Source organism: Bemisia tabaci, chromosome 6 (assembly GCF_918797505.1).
Source record: "Bemisia tabaci chromosome 6, PGI_BMITA_v3".
In the NCBI taxonomy this organism is placed as follows: Eukaryota; Metazoa; Arthropoda; class Insecta; order Hemiptera; family Aleyrodidae; genus Bemisia; species Bemisia tabaci.
In genome coordinates this window covers 40971915-40993378 of record NC_092798.1, presented here as the reverse complement: position 1 = coordinate 40993378, position 21464 = coordinate 40971915, and the positions used below count along the sequence as shown (strand labels likewise).

At 39.5% G+C, this 21464-nt stretch overlaps 1 protein-coding gene across 2 annotated transcripts in view; it reads right to left on the bottom strand.

Annotated features, from left to right (window-relative positions):
* Positions 1-21464, bottom strand: part of Naprt (nicotinate phosphoribosyltransferase) — a 75527-nt gene that overhangs the window by 17125 nt on the left and 36938 nt on the right. For both annotated transcript variants that reach the window (XM_019050679.2, XM_019050680.2), the window contains exons 2-6: positions 13697-13867; positions 11860-11986; positions 9300-9383; positions 6091-6218; positions 3172-3290 (exon numbers count right to left, since the gene is read on the bottom strand). In XM_019050679.2, the coding sequence (XP_018906224.2) occupies positions 3172-3290; positions 6091-6218; positions 9300-9383; positions 11860-11986; positions 13697-13867 (629 nt within the window). The remainder of the gene's footprint in view (positions 1-3171; positions 3291-6090; positions 6219-9299; positions 9384-11859; positions 11987-13696; positions 13868-21464) is intronic.

Genomic DNA, 21464 nt, shown 5'->3' with positions numbered 1-21464 from the left:
TGTGCAATGGTTGATTTTGTTGATTATTAGGTTACAGATTACACAATTTGCGGACAGTGGCAACCAACAAGATTTGGGCCCTGAACTAAGGCAGTTGAGACAGGCTGTAATTTTGTCAACGTTGACACTTGTGAAATTTAATGCATTCTTTTTAATGTCTTTGTCTCACAGGTTCATGCAGTTTTCAACTTTTATTGACCGAGCAAACAGGTTAACATGATCCGAGGGCCATCTGCTAGAAAACAGTGCTACTATATCATTTGCAAATAGATATATTTTTAAACTGACAATTAGTATGATTGAACATTTAAAATTAAAAAATTCAATGGGTAAAACATTACAGGTCATTGAGCTGAAACAATTCAATACAGAGACCATTGTTCTTCAATTTAATGAGAATTTTTGGGTACCTACTTAGAGGGGGAAAAAAATCAAATATTAAAATAGACTTGAAAGACGATTTACGAAACGTTAACTTAAATTTAAAGTAGGTATCTCTTGTGAGGAGATAATGCCTTGTAAACGCATTTTTAGTTTTCTGAAGTTTTTTTGGAAAGGTGGCTGAAAATCCAGTGGGTTGGCTCTTGAAAAATTATTGACATTTTGTTGGAGGATTAATAATTTTTCGGACTTTATGTTCATAAATAGATTTGAATTTTTGGTTCAAGAGAGCCACAAATTGAGTTGGAATGTCTTCATGCCAAAAAATGAAGGGGAAATTTTGATAAATATTTTAAAAAGAATAGCTGCAGCTGGCTGAGCTGAGGATCTTTAAAGTGCAACAAAGAAAAATAAGACGAAAAGAAGTCAACTAAGTCAGAAAGAAACATTCGAAGCGATAAAGTCTATTTTAATATTTCAAAGGAAAACAATCAGCAGACAGATGAAGCGCATGCACTTTCTTGAGGATGAAAAAGTATTGAGGAAAACTCAGCTTGGCTTGCGCTCTCAGTGCAATGCTTTCAGGGGAAGAATGGAAGAGGCAAGGCAAAATGATCTTTTTTAATTCGGTGATTGACCTAATAAAAATCAAGACTGTTTTTCGCTTTCAAAAAAAGCGAAAAAGAACAGAGGTTTCCAATTTTTGAAAATCAAATGGTAGGCGCTATTTGAACGGTGCTCAGCAGATAATGAGTGAAATATTTTTTTTGGGGATCAGGAGATTTTGATTATTGCTACATATCGAGCATATCTCTGTTCCCCTTGATTCAATTTTATTGAACTTCATTTCTTCCTGTTCGACAAACCCTGTTAACATATTATTCTTCCTACACATTAGCTATTTTGGAGTAGAATCGGAGAAGACTTGTATTGAAATATTTTGCATCCATTTATTTTGCTCTCTTCGTTTTTGAATTAACAAGAAGAAGCAGGTGAATTTATGAACTTTGTCTTCTCGTAGATCCTACGGGATAACTTTAATAGGTACCTACATCAATCATCAATTGATGTTTGAAAACTATTATTGCCAAAATTTTAGTGCTGATTACTCCTTTTTTATCCTTGATTCAGTGAAATATACCATACAGCCTTGAAAGAGTGCTTGGATAGTAAAATTGCGAAAGGCAACAGACAAAACACCACACTGAGCTTTAGCTCTTAAACAAAGATGAATTTTAACTAATCCAAAAAGTTCAATTTGCGACTAAAGTCCTACGTGTGCATACATAAGTAGGTCTACATAAATGGCTAGAGTCAAAAAATCTATTGTTACATTTCAGAATCTCCAATTACCTATGTTTCATTTCTTAGAGATAAAATTGATAATAATATCTCAATAAAAAATTTTATAAATTAATTTTCAAGAAGAAACACTCTTTGTGCTTCTATTGAAAATGTAAGTAAACCCTAGGCAGCAATTTGTAACATCACAATCAGAGCAACGAATTTTTCTACTTTAGCCATCAATATGTAGATCAATGGTTTATCCCAGGTTTCCATCACAGTGATGACAATTAGAAGAAAGGAAGTTCTGCCTGATGAAAAATCACCCTGGCTGGAGGTATTCCTCACCATCAAGAGACGTACTGAAGTAAGAGTTCAATCCAACTTTGAAACGATAGATGAAGTAAGAAGCATGATTTTGATGAGAAAATTGACACTTCCTACATAACTTCTGAAGATAAAGAATCTATTCAGGCTTCTGTCCAGTCATATCTCTTCTAGCAGAGTTTCTTATGCAAAAGAACTGATTTTTGTTGATGATAGGCGATTTTTCTAACAAGGCTGGAATATTAACGAATCTATCAGGGGAAAAGCTGAAGCGATAGATTCACGAGGATAAATAATTCAAACAAACTCGAGAGAATACAAACAAGTGTATCATTCATGAAAAAACGTACCCCAAGGGTGCACTTTAGTGATGAACCAAAGAAAGCTTAAGGATTGATAAAAACAAAACCTTTTCGAGCGATAATAAGAGTACAGAAACCTAAAAAATATTTAGTATTTGTCCAAAGTCATGAAAACTGAAAAATATTTTACTGTTTCTACAAACTGAAAAATTGTTCTTGTAATTTAAGGACTATGTACCCGATGAACATGAGTTTATAGAAGCAGAGGTTTCTATACTACCTATTCATCATGACATAGAATTATGAAAAGAAAGAATAACCTTTCAATAAAATCTCCAAAAAACGCTGAGTTTGACCATTTATACACATCTTCTTTCCAAAGGTTAATTTCTTCTACTTTTCAGTCGAAAATTTAAAGCCACTATATATTTGACTTTTACCAGTACAACCAACTGCAAAGAACACAAAACAGACAGGGGCGAAGTATGTAATCAGAAAATTACAAAACCAAAATTTAGGAAGTGCAAAATTTACGTAAAGGAGCTTCGAAAAACCACCCGAGTCAAAACAAAAATCAACATTCATATAAATGCTCTTGCAATGCCAATTGTAAATTTCTTAGAGGGGACAAAAAGAGGACAGATCATCGAAGAAAACAAAGATGATTTAGAGTTCAAGAAAGGCGCCATCCTTTCATCATACAAATCATTCGAGTGCAAGTACTGCAAGTGCAAGAAAAAGAACAAACTCAAAAACAAGACCATGCGTTAATTTAACTACGCAGAATCAGCTCAAAAGAAAAAAAAGAGTACAGCAGAGAAGAAAAACATGGAGGACGAGGTAGAAGAGTAATAAAAAAAAAATCGTTCAAACTTACTTTAACTTGAAGTTCTGTTAAATTGTTGAAAGACGTGATATAGGCGTGTGCATGAGTCCCTTTAACTGGAATGTTGAACATTTTACCAGCAAGAACATTACTTGTACCATCAAAACCACCTGGAACATTTCACAGGAGAGTATGTATTCATGACAGAGAGAAATGCTCTTTTTTTTAGAGAAAGCAGCAGCTTCTGAGAAAGGGAATTTATAGTTATGAAGGCTGTAAACTGCCGCTCGTTTTTTGAAAATAATATGAACTGCCACTTGTATATTTTTGAGACCCTGGAGAGGGGAATCTCAAAACTGCCCCTGACCATCATGGCAGGAAGCTGTAAAGAAATGGTAGCAGCAGCTGAAACAGCATGTGCAGAACCATGACTAACAGATGAAATTAAAAATCGTCTAGTTCAGGTTTTATGTTTAATTTTTCCCCCACAAAATTGATACAGCTTTCATGATGGCCTCTGAAAAACAAAATCAAGAACTTTTGAAGATTTTTAAAAATCTTATAATTGGCAAAATTAAGGAGTTTCAAGGACGTACAAAATTTCAGGTAGATCAGGTCCTCATCCCTTACACCCTGAAAAATTATGTAAAAAATTGTGCGATTCCTCTTTCCATGGACAAAATTGGCATTTCCTAAAGATATTTTTGCCAAAATTATCAACACTTTTTGCGTGAAGTCATCACGCGGTGTTAGACCCTCTCTGGAAGTTGTCAAACAGGTCCTCGCCTCCTCTTTGAGCTTGACGCGCTATACAAGCAGCCTTTTTCATCTCTAAGGCAAAGCTTGAGTTGCTGTAGAGTTCCTTTAGAAAAACACCATCTCGGGTCCTGATGTCCGTGTCATTACACAGTCCGTATGATTTTCGTAATTTTGGATTGACTTATTCCTAAACTCCTGTCCTTCAAACCCCCTGTCATTCTCTCATTCAAGTTCTATTCGGAAAAAATTATGGATGGTGACATTGCATTTTGATCAAAATTGAACGATCCATCCAATTTTAATCAAAGAAGAATGAGACCAACAGTCATAAAATGATCAATTTTGAATTACTTTTGATCGGAATTCGATCGTCTCTCGAGGCATTTTAATTTCCTCGTTCATTCCGGTTTAAAATAATAGCATCATGTCAAAATGTAGGTGATTTTTGTGAAGGTTTGCGACACAATGGGAGCCAAAGATCGGAGATAGGGAGACGGAAGCCAATCAGAAATGGACTTCTCGTGTCTCGCTGAAAGTTGCGGAAGCTTTGCACGACAAATTGTATACCGACGTACGGCAGGGGCTCGGCATTGTTGATTGCCTATCCTTGAGATGACCGGCGTTCCCATCCTTCATTCCCTCTTTCCCACTCTTATTACTATTATTTCTTGTCATCATATTTTAATTTCCTAGTTCATTCCAGTTAAAAATATTTGCAGCCCGTAAAAATGTAGGTGATCTACTTGAAGGTGCACGACACAATAGACTAATAGATTATGGTGTGTGACTATCGGAGACGGAGAAACGGAAGCCAATCAGAAATGGATTTCTCATGTTTGACTGTAAGTTCGCACGGCAAGTTGCATAGCGACGGTGCGGCAGGGGCTCGGCGTTGCAGATTGCCTACCCTTGAGATGGCCGGCGTTCCGGTCTTGACAGCCGCGCAAACTGATAACGAATAGCCGACTCGGCGGGGGGAAAAGGCTGATAAATCGCACGCGGATGGAGTGATTAAAAGCCGTTCGCGGCGCGGGAGCCGGAGTGAGGGGGGGGGGGGGGGTGATCATGCCAGGTGCAGCGAGGAACAATCGATAGGTTGACACAGAGAGGTACCGGCTCGCTCGCAACCCGTACCCCGTCTCGTCGGAAGTTGGCGACCTTGGCGGGCCTCACACAATGCGGAGCCCATCGCCATCGATTCCGGCACGGATGTGACACGACCGGATTAATCGCCGACCGGAGGGGCTTTCGCCGAAACTCCATTAGCCCCCCGGTTCCGTGCCCCGGGAAATTCGGACGGGCGAAAATTCCGTCACGCCAGGGGCCGCCGTCGGCATCTCGCTCCGCGGCACGGTAGGACGTGAAATGCGAGCATGCGGCACGGGGGGATGCCCTGGGATAATTAACGGAGACCTAATTCTGGTCAAAGTTGGCCCTGTAGAGTCAAACTTATCGCCAGGAAGAAGAATCTAGAGGAAGGAGAAGAGGGAGCAGGAACACAGGGTGTCTTCTAAAACAGGCGGGCCGAAAATTAGTACTTTTATAGTGCATTCCCAAAAAATTCAGTACCTCCTCAATAGGAAAATTCAGTACTTTTTCAGTACCTCCATTTGATGAAATTCCGAATTTCATCAAATTCGAAAAATTTCAAATATTTGAATTTCTCGCTCAAATTGAGACAAAAATGACAAAAATTCCGGACCTTTGGCGGAATTTCCGCACTTTTTCAGTACTTCCGGCCCCCCTCAAAAGATCGGTTCTATTTCCAGACTTTCCGGAATTTCCGGACTTGTAGACACCCTGGAGAAGAAAGTGGAGAGGGAGGGAGGGGGAAAGGAAGAGGTGGAGGAGAGGAGAGAGAGAAGAAGAAATACGGAGGATTGATGAGAGTGAAAGGGCGAGGGGAGTGAGGAAGGAGCAGAGAGGAATGAGAAGTGACATCAGAAGGAAAGCCCGACCTGCGGAAAGAAAAAACGCCTTCAATTGAGAATGATACTGTGCAACACACGGAAGCTTGAATAGTTGTATCATCCCGTTGTTTACGAGATTCCGATGGTTGAAGTCCGAATCCACGGAGGAGGAGAGATATGGAGGGAGACGGGGAGAGGATGGAGAAGGAGATGAGAAAAGGGAGAGAGGAGAATGAGGAAAAAAGGAAGGAGGATAAGGAGGTGAATAAGGATAAGAAGAGGAGCACGCAGAAATTCTTACCTATGTAAGCGTACTTGGATGCGGAAAGTCCTCCATCAGGTCCTTGCGCTCTTCGAAGCCCAAACTCCAGAAGCTTTATCCTGCGACCGGCGGCCAATCTGTACCGCGCGGCATTCGTCGCCATCAAGCTGAAAAAAAAGTAGCATAGTGGTGAAAACTCGCGACTTAAAATAGTAATTTCGATGGTTGGAGTCGAAAAAAGATACATAATCTCCATTGAAATGTTTAAGTTTGAAATGATCTCCGGTCACGTTTAATTTTTTTAAGGAAATCTCACCAAAATTTCAAGAAAAATCGCCGGTTAAGTTCCTTGTGAAAAAAATGTAACAAAAGCGGGAGCTTTGTACATGGCAGGAAAAAGATAGGTTCACGAGGACACTGAAGTTTTCAACCGTAGGAACAGTTTGAACCGAAGTTATTGATACCCAGACTGAAATCCGTATTTTTTACCAGGGCCGGATTGAGGGGGTGGCCACAAGGGCCGCGGCCCATGGCGGGAAATCTAGGGGGCAGCAAATTTTGCAATTCTTTTAAATGTAGGTATAAAAAAAATCGGATTTAGAAAAAAAAAATTACAAACGAGAAAAGGCTACAAAATCTCTCATTTTCTGAGAGTATAGTAATTTTTAATTTTGTCGTCTTTCAGTTATACAAGAGACAGCACTTTTAATTAGTCGAGTTAGGAGAGAAACCAAACACACAATTTGGCCTGGACTTAGGGAGAAATGATGACGAGGACTTGAGATGAAAAGGAGAAGTCCTCGGCGCGGCGATCGGCATGTAACACATATTAGCGCCTACAAGACTGCACGAATACTTCACGCATTGCATCAAACAAAGTGCGGTTATTGTGGTCAGCGTGAAACGGATAGCGCCTACAAGAATGCATGAATACTTCACGCATTGCGCCAAACACAGTGCGGTCAGCGTGAAACACATAGCGCCTACAAGACTGCGTGAATACTTCACGCATTGCGCCAAACACGGTGCGGTCGGCGAAAGTTAAAATCATAAAACCAAATTTTGTGTTTGTTCTTTCATAATTTTTTCGATCATTTCTTATGAATGGAAGGCCTTGTCCATTAGAGATAGGTTTACGAAACTTGACTTTCGCGCAAAGTTCCGTGACTTTTTGCTAATAGTGTTGACAGGGCTTTCCCAAAAAATGTGTTCAACACGAGTAAACGCGTCTTATGCGCCCCTCCCCCGCTGGCACGTTCACTGGATGGTTTTTATTGATGTTTCAAAACGAATGAGAAGGGGCGGCAAAATACAGGCGTCCCATGGGCGGCAAGTAGGAAAATCCGGCCCTGTTCTTAACCCAAGATTTTAGTCCAAATAGGCTTTGATTAAATGGTAAGAAAACTTTGGTTTTCCATATGAACTAAGATTCGACCCTAGGAACCCACATTTTTTTTTCTCCGTGCGACGGACGTGGCAATCAGAGATATAATAGGTGTTTCATTTCGACTTGATCATCGGTTTTCAGAGGGAGCAAGAAGGGGGCCACAGCAGCCTGTCATCCTACGAGAAAAACCAGGATCACAAGAATCGATTAGTTCCGTGAACACTCGTCGATCCAGGAAACTGATCCCTCGGTTCAGCAAAGCGACCTCTTCAGCTGAAGGAGACGAACTCCGGTTCGGCGACGGAGGTTCAGTTTAAGCAACCGGGATGTTTTTTGATTCATTGAGACTAGGACTTCCGTTGATATGGAAGAAGTTCCATGTGAACCAAATTTTTTCGGTTGGTTGCACAGAGCCTTCGGTTCGAGGGACTGAATCCTCGGTTGGCCGAACTACAGTTCGGTTCTATCGAAAGCAAAGGGGTCGCTTTGCGTGACCAAGGACTTCACCTCCTGATGGGAAAGCGCCTGCTGAACTTATCGGTTCATAAGACCGACGCTTCTTCCTCAATTTACATAGATAGCCAAAGTGCGAAACAACGCATCTCCGTTCCCATTACATTACATTTTTTTGAAGAGAAACTTTACGGCTTGAGATTTATACAGAGTACTCTGCTAATAGAGAAGAAAATCCATGGACATTTTCAAGAAATTACCTTCACTGGTGTTCCAAAGAGGAAATAAAGGATGACAGGAGGTCTCCTACATTGGCAGCGGAGATACATGGTTTTGTACGTTAGCCCTCAATATGGGTTTCTAATCTCGCAGGGTATTTTTCCTTCATTGAGATGATAACTTTCTAGAGAATCTAGGCCGACAAAGTCGTTCGGCTTGGCGCAAAATTTACGTCATGTTGTTAAATAAACGCCAACATCCTCGGAATAGTTTTTATTTTCGTCCCCATCACGGTAGTTCTTTGACGGTTACATATTGGAGCTATTGTTATTGTCATGCCATTTACGATGAAGGAAATTATTTTATGAGTCGAGATTTATAATGGCTTCCTGACTTGACGGCAGTAACACATATGAAAACAAACGCCGTAAAACAAAATGATGACTCTCGGAGTTTACTGTTCGTTCGTTTGATTTTTTTATCCTTGTACCTTTTATCTCTTATATTGAGGAGCTCGGAGGACAAGGCACAAAAGTACAGTTTTTGAAAAATTAAGAAATTCATGAACTCAACTAAAACTAGATTGAAACTATATTCTGTGAGAAATTCACAACTAAAATTCAACTTCAAAGGATCAAAAAATGAGTTTAAACTTCGTTTCTCCCATAACCCTCTATACGATTTTGAAACTTCAAACACGTATTTCTTGCGATAGTAATAACTGCACATATGCGTCTTGTCCTCCAAGCCCCTCAATTGTGCAAAGCGATCGCACTATTTCTTGATCCTGAACACAAAACCATGGAGAAACTCCTTACTTTTCCATTCAAACGTTTTCCAACAACTTAAAATCAATATTCCAGCGATTCACTGTATAATATGGAAAGCATTACATAGAACCATTGATATGCTTCATAGTTAAAACATGTCTCCGGAGTGTGATGCATACATGAGTTCGCAATAATTGCACGAAAATCGGATCAGCTCAGCGTGAATGGTAACGCCTGCAAGGATGCGACTATTTTGCCTCCGTGTCAGTGCATGTTGCATACGCTAAGAAATTAAGGCGCACTGGCGTCCTCTTCCTGCCAGGGTAGATCAGGTAGGTAAAAGATGAGACAATGACAACGCTACACGTGCTGGAGATGAAAGATGTTAGGAAACAGAACCTTACAAAGTTGCAACTTACCTTGCAAAGTTGACTAGGGTGAGAAAGGTGGTTTCTAACAGTTGAACGATAATTAATGGACCCTCCACTCTGATCAAGGGAACTCTGAAAAGTAGACAATTTTGTATTTTAAATGGAAGACCTACGAATGTCTTAGATTGAATACATTTTGACGCGGACGTTAAAAATGGTGTGGGCTTCTCCAATTGAAAATATTTCTCTTACTTTATGGGGTGCTTTCTCGGTAGATGCTACTCGGAGGAGCTCAAAGAGAGGGAAGACTGAGTGCCTGTCACAGGTATTGAATTACCTGCAACTTGTTCTTTTCTAAACTTATAAATTTCTCATACATTTTAGATTTTTCATTTTAACTCTTTAGTCTCACTCAATCCAGTCCATTCTTCAACTTTCAGTTTTATCCTTCAACAATCTTCAGTAATGTCCCATAAAATTGCAGCTGATAGCTCCACTGATTATAGCCAGCCAATAGCCTGTAGACTTGTTGTCTCACCACCTGTGACGTCAGCAAGTCTATAAAAGCTTGCGCTGCCCATTTCTCGAGGTATACCATCTTGACCCGTAGTACTACGTTATGCCATTTTCTCTGCTTGGACATTATTTATTCAAAGTGTGACTCTGTAATTCTAGTATTTTTCCAAATTCTTTAATACAACATTTTCGGCCCTTTAAATATTTTCTTATTTTCTGCTCTCCCACAACTCCACTTAATTTTCCGCCGCGTCAAGGATTTTTAGATGTTTTTCAGTCCGTCTAGAACTCAACAAATCCCACTGACATGACATGGTGCCGAACACCCTCTAACTGACTTTTCAGCTCAGTTCGGATCAGTTTCTACCGTTCAATCTTCCACTCACGTGCAACTGCAAAATGACTGACGAGCGATCAAGTGATTTTCCTCCACCAAATCGCTTGCACACCACCCTCACTCACAGTTTTCACAGTTCGAAGTGCCTTTTCAGTCAAGAAAAGACGAGCTGAATTCTTTTGGTTTACGGGGTTTACCCTTTTCTCCTCGTGCTATTTAGCGTAGCGAAAAAATAAAGACGACCATCACCTCGGCTCACATCCGGCGCATCTTGGAGACGCACTCCCATGGCACTCAATGGACCACTAGACAAGGTACGAATTTAAGCATTCTGATACATGTTTCTTAATCAGAATTTCACGCAAAACACAATTTACGCAACGAAAATTACTGAAACCAACTCCTAACGAAGATATCAACGTTTTTATTTCACATTTGTTACGAGGAATTTGAACTGCCTGCTCACGAGAAACTCAAAGCTCTACGTGAGTCAAACCTCGCACTACAACGGTTTCATCAAGCTTCTCAATCAAGCAATGTTCGTTTTCCACCATGTGTTGTTCAAACTATAAGCAATTTGCTATAACTGAGCCAAAGTGTCAAGATTGAGGTTGCCATTTTTTTTTATCGCAGAGACAGTCATGATAACGTTTAGCGCGCGATGTGAATCGCGTAGAGCATTGAGTTTTCATGAGCGGGTGGTTTGAATTCACACACCAAGAATCATTAAATATCTTCGGAAGGAGATGATTTCGGTAATTTTCGTTGTGTGCATCGCGTTTTACGTGAAATTTTGGTTAAGAAACATGTATCAGAATGCTGAAATTTGTACCTTGTCTGGTGGTCCATTTCTCTGGCCTGACGACTCCGCTGCCTTCCTGATGTCTACCGTCCACCTGTTTCTTGGACTTGTCTCATTGTCAAATATTTTCTTATTTTCTGCTCTCCCACAACTCCACTTAATTTTCCGCCGCGTCAAGGATTTTTAGATGTTTTTCAGTCCGTCTAGAACTTAACAAATCCCACTGACGTGACAGTGCCAACCTTTTGGGCATAATTAAGGCAGACGAATTGATTTTGTCGCGTTTTGGGAACTTCTGATATCCGGAGATAATTAGTTGACAAAATAATGTAACAAAACTATGGGGGCTAAAAGAGCTCTAAAAAAACTTTGCATACGAGTTTTTAAAAACTTCTTAGTTACACGCAAAGGCGCGAACAGTTACATTTTTTGAGTAAAAATTTCATCGACTTACGAAAAAAGGAGAAGAGGACGGAGAAAGAAGAAAAGAGATGAAAGAAAAAAGAGGAAAGGAAGGAAGAGGAGGAAGAAAAAAGAACATCAGTGGTCGATCATTCTAACCCTGACTTTTGGGAAATATTCTCATTTTAGAGAAAACTGCGTATCGAATACAAATAAATACTCTGACTTTTTAGAAACTATCTTCGCTGAATAGAAGTCCAAAAAAAAAAAAAAGATAGGAGGACAAAAGAAAAGAGAAGAAAGAAAAGAAGAGGAAGAAGAAAAAACACTGTCATTAATCAATCACCCTGAATTTTCAAAAATATTCTCGCTTTAAAGAATATTGGGGATCGAATATAAATAAATACTCGAGCTCTTTTGGAGACTATCTTCAGCTAAAAGGAAGGTGGGAGTATGTAAAATTTCCCAAATGATTGAACAAATTCAATAGCCATAGAAAGATTTTAAATGCTTAAATGTATGATGTTACGAACTGTTGCTAATAAAATTACCTCGGGAAGACGACGGAGCCTTCTTCAATGGCGTACAAAGTGACGGACTCGGTTGTCAAACTCTGCAAAAATACGTAGAACTCCTCTTCTGTGGACTTCGGAAGCGTTGCTTTCAAGTATTCGATGTCTGGAAAGATTTAGGAGGTTACACATTTTACAAACAGCACCTCTGGTGTAAAAAATACGCAACAACATTTTTTTATGGAAAAAAACAACAAATTTACCAAAAATACTGTATCTTTTGAGACGCACTGCTCAACTACGTAGGTTCCTGGTTCCGGTTCCCTCTGCCTAGGATATCTAGCTTCTTCTTTTTTTTTTTTTTTTTAAGTAAAATGAAAAAAATCTGACCATTTTAGTGTTCTCATGACCAAAATGCGAAATATTCCGTGATTATCAGAAATTTTCAGGAGAAAGTTCCATGATATATCCATGATTTTTGGAATCGAGAGGTAAGAAATTCCCAGATTGACGGTCATTTCTAGGCAGGAAGAAACTCTGATAATTCTATGATTTTTTGGCATAGAAAATAAAGGTTTTCTTACCACTGATTTATTAGAAGCGATTTGTTTTAATGGGACTCGCTTCAACGTCCAAATAATTGAATTTACTCCTGGAGAAAATGATAACGTCTACAGAAAGAAAGCTCAGTTTTCCGCGAAATTCCCGAGTTTTCCGACAGCAAGAGAGAGAATTTGATGGTTTCATTTTTTTTCTTTTTTTTCTTTTTCAAAAGTGCTTTGATTGACAACTTATTCGCGGATTCCATTACTATTTTTAGGTTTTCTTGGACGGAAAAAATGCCTGATAATTCACAATTTTTCAGATTGCTAGACACCCTGCTTCTTGAAACATGTCCAGAGGCTGCAAAGTTTTATTCTATTGCTTTGACATACTAAACTAACAACAAGTCAGGAGAAAACGGGAGACTATACACCGAAGATGTGTTGCACCTAATTCTGTGCTCATATCAATTAATATTGATGGATTTCCTCATGGCAGCAAATTTTAAAACAATGACATTCTCAAGGAAGCAGACAAAATCAAACATACGGCAAAAAGTCAGTCAGATTATCGCCCGAAAATCTCGAACTGGCTTAGCGTGCAATGCGGAAGAAGTAGCAATGATACAGGGTGATCCACGGTTAAACGGCCGGAATGCGGGAGCCGAAACACCCCCAAACCCCCTCTTCAAATGGAGATTTAAATTTGTTTAGATAATTCACGAATTCAGGGCATAGAAGTACAGATGAGTACAAATTTTCATGAGATTTGGTTCACAACCGTTGTCAGGAAAAACGATAGGCTACTTTCCGAATTTTTTTGGAAGGCCGTATAGCTCCGACTGGAGGGCACTTATGGAAAAAAAAAACCCAACTCGAGGCTTATTTTGACCCATAGAACCAAGACAAGAGACCCTCCACTAGTATCTTGGCCATGGTGGAAGCTTTTACTTTCGGAACTTCAACATTCTACTGTTGACTTACCTACATGGTTGATGTTTAACAACGTGTTGGCAGTTTCGTTTCGCAAACAAGCCGAAAATGGCCGAAGTTTAGGAAACTTGTTTGGCTCATGACGTCACCCGAAGCTCATCATCGACCATGTAGGTAGGTCAACAGCCGAAATTAGGGTGATGACTGTTGCTCCCTTATAATTGTCCATAAGGAACTGTTGAATCCCCGAAAGTAAAAGCTTCCACCTGTCGCCAAGAGGCCAGTGGAGGGTCTCTTGTCTCTGCATAGAACACGCTTCTGCAGTCTGGCCGTTGACCCTGGATCACCCTGTATAAGAAAAATTAGAAAACTGGAGGGTCAGCAGAAAAAAATGCACTCACCGCTGTCTGAATAGTGGAAATTTTCGAGGAATCGCAAGCATTCCTCGAGGCCGGCGAAAATGGTGAACTCCCCTTGGAAGGGGTTTTGTCGGAAGAACAAATCAAACACAGCCACATCGTTCATTTTACCGGACTTCCAATAAGCGTAGGCCATTGTGATTTGATACAAATCTGCAAAATAAAAAGAGAAAAAGTTCAATGTTTGTTTGAACCTATTCGAGGTAGTAAAACACATTCTTGGTATAATAATTTCTCAAATATTTTGAGAGGTTGTGGGAGGAACTTTTGAAAGATATCATCCTGAGTTTTTACGTAAGACAGGAAGATAAAGTACACTCAAATCTCTTGTATTTGAAAGGCGCACAGTGAAACGAGCTAATAAAAGAGGTCGGAAATGAAATTTTTGGCTAAAATTTCACATTTTGATGTTTATTTCGTTACATATTCGATTTCAAGGGGTGTTTCTGAGTGGAAATCTAATGAAAAAACCGATGGAGCCACTCTTAAACATTTTTGCTGCATATTTTCGATAATATTAGCTTTCAAAGTTGTCAAATTTTGTCCGTCTTCACCAATTGACTTGGTCTAGTGTGTGGCGCGGCGGAGGACCCCCACACCCTGTTTTTACCGATTAAATTTTCTGAGCGTGTAGTGTAACGGAAATTCATTTTTAGGAATTCCATGAGAGAAATATTCGATGGTTACTGCTTCAATTTACACGCATATGTAAATACAAACGAGAAGAGAGACGTTTTCTGCCACGAGATCAATGACAATGAAGGCATTTTGTGATGTAATTGGGGATTTTCCTGAGTGAAAAAAATCAGGCGAAGTTGTGACACTCCTTCCGCAAATTACTGATACATCAACTAACCAAAAAACCAAGTTTAAAAGTAAACTTTAAATTCAAACCACGGAAATTCGACACAGCATCACTATCACGAGCGACAGAACGGGAGAAGATGATGCAACGTAATGAATGTACGCATACCTAAAATTGCAGTACGAAAAATTGAAGGAGTTTTGTGGCAACGCAAGTTCAGCGGGCGCGAGGGATGCGAGAAAAAGTCATGATATCGGCGAGAAATGTGATGGTGTCACTGTCGAAAATTTTGACACAGCTAGTTCTGGCTTCATACGTATCGACGAATCATACAGGGCCGGATTCAGGGGGTGGCCACATAGGCCGTGGCCCATGACGGCAAATTTTGTAATTTTTTTAAATTTAGCTATAAAGAAAAATCGGATTCAGAAAAAAAATTACAAGCGAGAAATGGTGACAAAATCTCTTATTTCCTGAGAGTATATCTCTGATTTTGTCGTCTTTCTGTGATACAGTAGACAGCACCTTTAATTAGTCGAGTTAAGACTAAGAGAGAACCCGAACATGGAATGTGACCTAGAACGGCGCGGCGCAGAGAGCAATAATTACGAGAACTTGTGATGAAAAGGAGAAACCCTCGGCGCGGCGGTCGGCATGCAACACACAATAGCGCCTACAAGACTGCATGAATACTTCACGCATTGCGTCAAAGACAGAGCGGCCGCTGCGGTCAGCAACGGGCGGCGTGAAACGTAGAGCGCCTACAAGACTGCATGAATACTTCAAGCATTGCGTCAAACACAGTACGTGCAGCAGCGGTCGGCGGTTTACGGAACTTAACTTTCGCGCCAAGTTCCGTGAGCTTTCGATAGTAGTGTTGACACGGCTTTCGCAAAAAATGTGTCCAACTTGAGTAAACGCGTCTTATGCACCCCTCCCCCTCCGGCACGTTCACTTGATGTTTTTTTTTTTTATGTTTCAAAACGAATGAGAAGACGGCGGCAAAATACAGGCAGCCTATGGGCGGCAAGTAAGTAAATCCGGCCCTGGTATCATAAGTTAGTTTTCATTATTTTCTGGGTAGTTAGGACACAAACATGCTTTGCCACGAGTCAAAATTGTAGGATTTAGTAACGTGCCTAATTCGTCAGTTGTCATCGCTCTTTGAAGTTATTCAAGAGAGTTTTAATTAATTATTGAAGAGGTTGCGGTTTATTATACATCTAAATTAAACGACCAGGTCGTGATTTACAATGATAATTACATTTAGAGACTTGTTAGTGTATTTCCCAAGAGGCATATTAAATTTAGTAATGCGGAAGTCAAAAGAGGATCCGATAATTCTACACAAAACATTCTTCACCAGATATCAAACTTTAACATTTTCGTAACGTACAATGGAATTGCTTCTGAAAAAATTCTTGCAAAATTTTACACTTCCAAATCATCATGGGTGGCGGTAGCCACCTCCGGACAAAGTCTAAACTCGACAACACTGGAAAGCCTCCAAACGAAAAAGGTGGCAGCCAACCATAGACACACGTAACTCCCTTATTCTGAAAATTGATTCGATTCTAGATCGACTGCAGACCAAACGACGGCACGGATTTTTAATAAACATGAAGAGAGGTGTAGTGGTGCCTCCAACACTACGCGATCCAAAATATCGAACATTTTATTGATTTTTATGTCTCGGACTTTCAGGATCAAAGCTCGGTGACACAAGCTACCTAGCCGCATTTTCGATCATTTTTACAATTTTGATTTATCCAGGGTGTCTACTAAAATTTAATTTCGGATTTTCCTGATATTTTCGTGATATTTTAAATGTAATTCCCTGATTTTTTGCACTAAAAAAGTGGAATTCAACATATTTTGATGAATTGAATCAAATGTTTCAATTGGGCATGTGCTAAACTGCATGTAGTTGACAAACGCTTGGCGCACTCAAAATGGAGATGTTGCATATGTGAGGGAGTTGCGATTTGACCATTGATTCTTATGTAAAGGTTCGCAAGAAACACGATGGTGCCACTGGTTTTCTCTGAAATCATCTCCCAAGCTCAAAAAAAGCTCTCAAAGTGAGGCCAAAGTGGAGGGGATATCCCACCCTACCCTGAGAGTCCACCTCTACATCAAGACAAACTCTCCATGCAAAGATAAGGAGAAAATACATTAGCAGGGTTGCCGTGTTTTCAGTTTTGGAGTCCCCAAATAAAGTGGCAGCCCTGTCAATGTATTTGCTCCCTATCTTTGCATGGAGAGTTTGTCTTGATGTAGAGGTGGACTCTCAGGATAGCGTGGGATATCCCCTCCATTTTGGCCTCAATTTGAGAGCTTTTTTTGAGCTTGGGAGATGATTTCAGAGAAAACCAGTGGCACCATTGCGTTTCTCGCGAACTTTTACATAAAAATCAATGGTCAAATCGCAAATCCCTCACACTTGCAACATCTCCATTTCCCGACCAATGACCGATTTTCCTGATTTTTCCTAATGATATCAAATTTCCTGATATTTTTCGATTCTTTCGGTTTTCACTGACTGTAGAAACCCAGTTATTTTGTTTTCCCCCTCATTTCTGCCAAGAACGAAAAACCGAAAAATGTAAACGAAAATCGACTTTCCGACGAAACTCATTGTCATCCCCACATCGGCAACTCGCTGGCGGCCTTGTCTCCCGGTAATAACAGCTTATCATGCGATATTCTCTCAGAGTGAAAGTTGAAAGAGGCCCCTCTCAAAGTTGGGAGTTGAAAACTTCATTAGGCCGCTCTCGACGGGGGAAGCCGTTAAGTTCCCAACTATGACACAGCTTCGGTCGGGATCGAGCCCACCGGAAAAAGTCCCTCCAACTTTTGATAACTTGTCTATCGTAATTACCGGTGCCGGAATGAGCGAATGAGTGATTCTCACGGAAGAGAGTGCACAAATTGGCGCATTGATCAGTGGCATGGCGTGCTTCGCGATACATCGATTGGATTGCCTTTCGCAAAAAGGAACCACTAGCATTCTGCCGTGCTAAGGAAAAACGCCGTATGAACCTTCAGGCGTTGCCAAATTTCCTTTCATAAAACGCTAATTTTCTTGTAAACTTACGAATATTTTCTTCCCAATTTTTCAGATGATTTTGTTCACAATTCCACCTAAAGATTCTGAAAATTTAAAGGAAAAATATTCATAACTTTTCTCAAAATAAACATTTTATCGAAGTAAATTTGGCAACTCTTGAATGTTCATACGGCGTTCTTCCTTAGCACGGCAGCATTGCAATGATGCTAAGATTATGTGCAACTTCATCCTTTGCAATAAAATTGCGGAAATCGTGAAAAACTATGAAATTTAGATGGCAATTTTTGTCTTGAATTCACAGTTTTGAGCGAGTAAAATAGAAACTATTAATGGATAATCGGGTTTTTCCTCCAAGACAAAAGAAGTTGCACAATCTTAGCAACATTGCAATGCTAGTGGTTCCTTTTTGCAAAATGCAATCCGATTGATCTGCCATTTGAACCTATGGAAAAGGGTCGATGAACGGGATGTTCGCGACGAACCCCTTGATAATCGATTCTTTACCACAGCTTTGCATGGGGAAATATCGATGATCGACCATTCACGCCGCGCCACTGATATCGACGCCCTGCCAGTACCAGTAGTTGGTGCTGCATGCACTGCCGTGCTAAGCTAAAACGTCGTATGATCATTCGAATATTGCCAAATTTCCCATCAGAGAATAATTGTTTTTCAAAAAAAGTCTATTTCTTCGAAGTTTTCAGATTTTTTAGATCGAATTACGAACGAAATCCTCTGAAAATCGACAGAGAAATATTCAAAAAAATTTCTGAAAATTCGTGATTTGTCGAGGGAAATTTGGCAACTCCTGATGACTTATACGGTGTTTTCCTCAGTACGATTATCCAACCTTATGTGATCCGAGCGGGTTCAATAATGATAGGTTTCAGTAATTTCAGGTATTTATTGCTTGCCTATAGGATTCTCTCGCGACACCTGACTCCGTTATGAAAAAAGCGCAAGATTGAAAATCGGAATTTTTTAGTAGAAATGTATTAAAAGTCCAAAAATTTGATGCGTAAAGGAAAATCAGAGCGATAAGGTGTAATATCTCACAACCAGTGGAGATTATTACGAGTTGACAACTTTTTTTTTCTCCTGTATAAAAATGTATGTTTTACTATCGTTTTGTATTGTACAATCATATATTTTAATAACTTTAGAAATGGATCCTTACACGGGGTAACGATAATTTGACACTATACAAAAAAAATACGAAACATGAGATAAATAAGTCTGATTGACAGTTTCACGAGACGCACGAACCGACAGGTGATTCGATGGACGCCATATTTTGTGTCAGAACGGCATGCGATATATCGCATCAGCTGGTTCCATTTTTTCAGATACTCGTCATTTTTCTCGAATTTTGAGATCGCAATTCTGTTGTCGGGAGACTAAAGCACTCACTTACCAATTTTTACAAAGAAATTCAACGTAATAAAGGCGGGGTTTTTTCAGAGGAAAAATATCGCATTCGATACTGATATCGAAACTGCACTCGAATGCGATATTTTTCCTCTAAAAAAACCACGCCTTTATTACGTTGAATTTCTTTATAAAAATTGGTAAGTGAGTACTTTAGTCTCCCGACAACAGAATTGCGATCTCAAAATTCGAGAAAAATTATTAGTAGATGAAAAAGTAGAGCCAATCGATGCGATACATTGCACGTCGTTCTGACACAAAATATGGCGTCCATCGAATCACCTTAAATTTCTCAAAATTTGCAATTTTTTTCTTTTCTGTCATTTACTGTAGTGGCAAGTCTGTGCAGTCCCTCTTGAACATCTATTTCCAGAGTTATACAGTTGTACTTTAAAGAAAATTCGTAAAAATCTATCTTTTAATGATGCTATTTTAAACGCCTCCCTAATATTGCAAGATAAACCAAACGACGCCTTCCAGAGGAAAGAGGATGTTCAAGGAACGTCTATAATACGGCTCTGAGCTCCGAGACCACGTATTTTACTTAATTGAATCAGTGAGAACGAAAACACACCGACTCGGAAACTCGAAAATGCTCAATTTTCATTTAACACAGCCAATTTTCATAAAGGTCATTGAAGTTAACGCATCTGTTCCAACTCGGGCCTTTAACGTGTCCTTAAGTACTTGTCTTTCGACACCTAAAATCTTTTTCTTAGATTAACTTCTTCACCTACTAAGCAGTTTTGTGTGTGTCTTGATTATGTCAATTTTTTCGAGTTTGTGCGTTTTCGTTCTTACTGATTCAATTATTAACTTCAATATTTCCGCGCATGGTTAATTTTTTGGCGGGAAAACAAATCAACATTAGGTTTGAAGTTTTCACAAGACCATAGGAAAGAAAAATCAGAGAAGATTGAAGTCATACGCTTATTTATGCCCTTTTAAAAAAAAGGCATGCGTGTGAATTTTGAAACGTCGCTATGAGGTGCATCATTTCAGAGTTTAGCCATTGAACAGCCAGTTTGCAGCACACAGTCAAACAGGGACACAGGTATGCGTGAGACAGAACTTTTCATAATCGAATTACAAAAGAAGGTCCAAAATTAAATTCTGTTCTCATCCCGTTTGCATGATTCGGAGGTTGGGTATATTCCGAGGTTGAAAATGGTCATGGTCGCACGGATGAGCATCAATCGGTGATACAAAGCGAACTACGTAACGGAAAATAGGTCAGTTGTACATTGCCCGATATTGTTATACATTTGCTTAGTGATTGATAGTCGGATGTTAAACATACAGGCTCTATGCCTTGTAAAAAAAAACCTTTATCTGTTTTTGTGATGATATGATTTCGATTGGACTTTTGACGCAGGGATTGAATCAATTAAACGTATACTTATGCTGTAATGGACTATGCTGCATACAAACCTTATGCACTTAATTCCTTCCAATAAAATACGACCAATTTGCTTCTAGAGTGTTGCCGTTTAGAACTGAAGTCTTCGGTGCAAATAGACGGCAAATAAAATAATATTTTCTTGATTTTGAGAAAAACCGAGTTCAGACTTTAATAAAAAAAAAATTGAGTTTTATTACTCAAAAACAGTTTCAACTCATATGGCACGGCCAAATCAGTTGAAACCTGAAAAAATTATTTCGGAATCTTTTGATAAAATAAAATGACAGCACTGAGAACGATGTAATTATGAAGATATCTACAACGACCACTCGTTCGTGCCAAAGATTACCTTTCAAAATGACATAAGTGCTTTTCCCGAGCAGCCATCAATATCGGTCCGTCGAAATGTATTGCAAATTAGAATAAAGGCCTTTTGAACTTTCCAGTCCCATTTATAATTATAATTATTTCAGAAACATTATTAGATTCGTTGGGAATGGGCGAATTTTAAAGCTGCTGATCCACTTTCCCGCAGATTTCGTTCTTCGCAAATCGATGTGCGTAACGTTATTCGCCGTAAGTACAGCGTGCTACTTAAGGTTTCTTCCGTCTTAGTTACTCGTAAATCCATGGGTAGTAACGGTCCAAAAATAGAAATCGATTCTTCGCTGTGCAATTTTTTTCATATATCAACGGAAAGAGTTAAAAAATATTATCTCTTCATCACACCAGCGGATTATAGGTCAGTCGAGCTAGGTTAAGGGTCGTGAAAAATTCAGTAACGATTCCGTGCTATTAATAGACATTCGCACGTTTTGGAAGACAATAAGGTCGTCCATCGCCTGGGATGTTTTTATATTTAAAGATCTTTAATTATTTATTCGTTTTGTTTACATTTGCTCGTTCTTCATCTCTATTCTTTACCTCTCCAATTATCTAGACCCTCTTCCTATACTCCCCATTTGCGTGGATGGCTTCACGTGCAAGCAACAAATTGGAGGGTAGTGGACCTCAAACTAGAAATTAATATACGTGGTCAGGATGA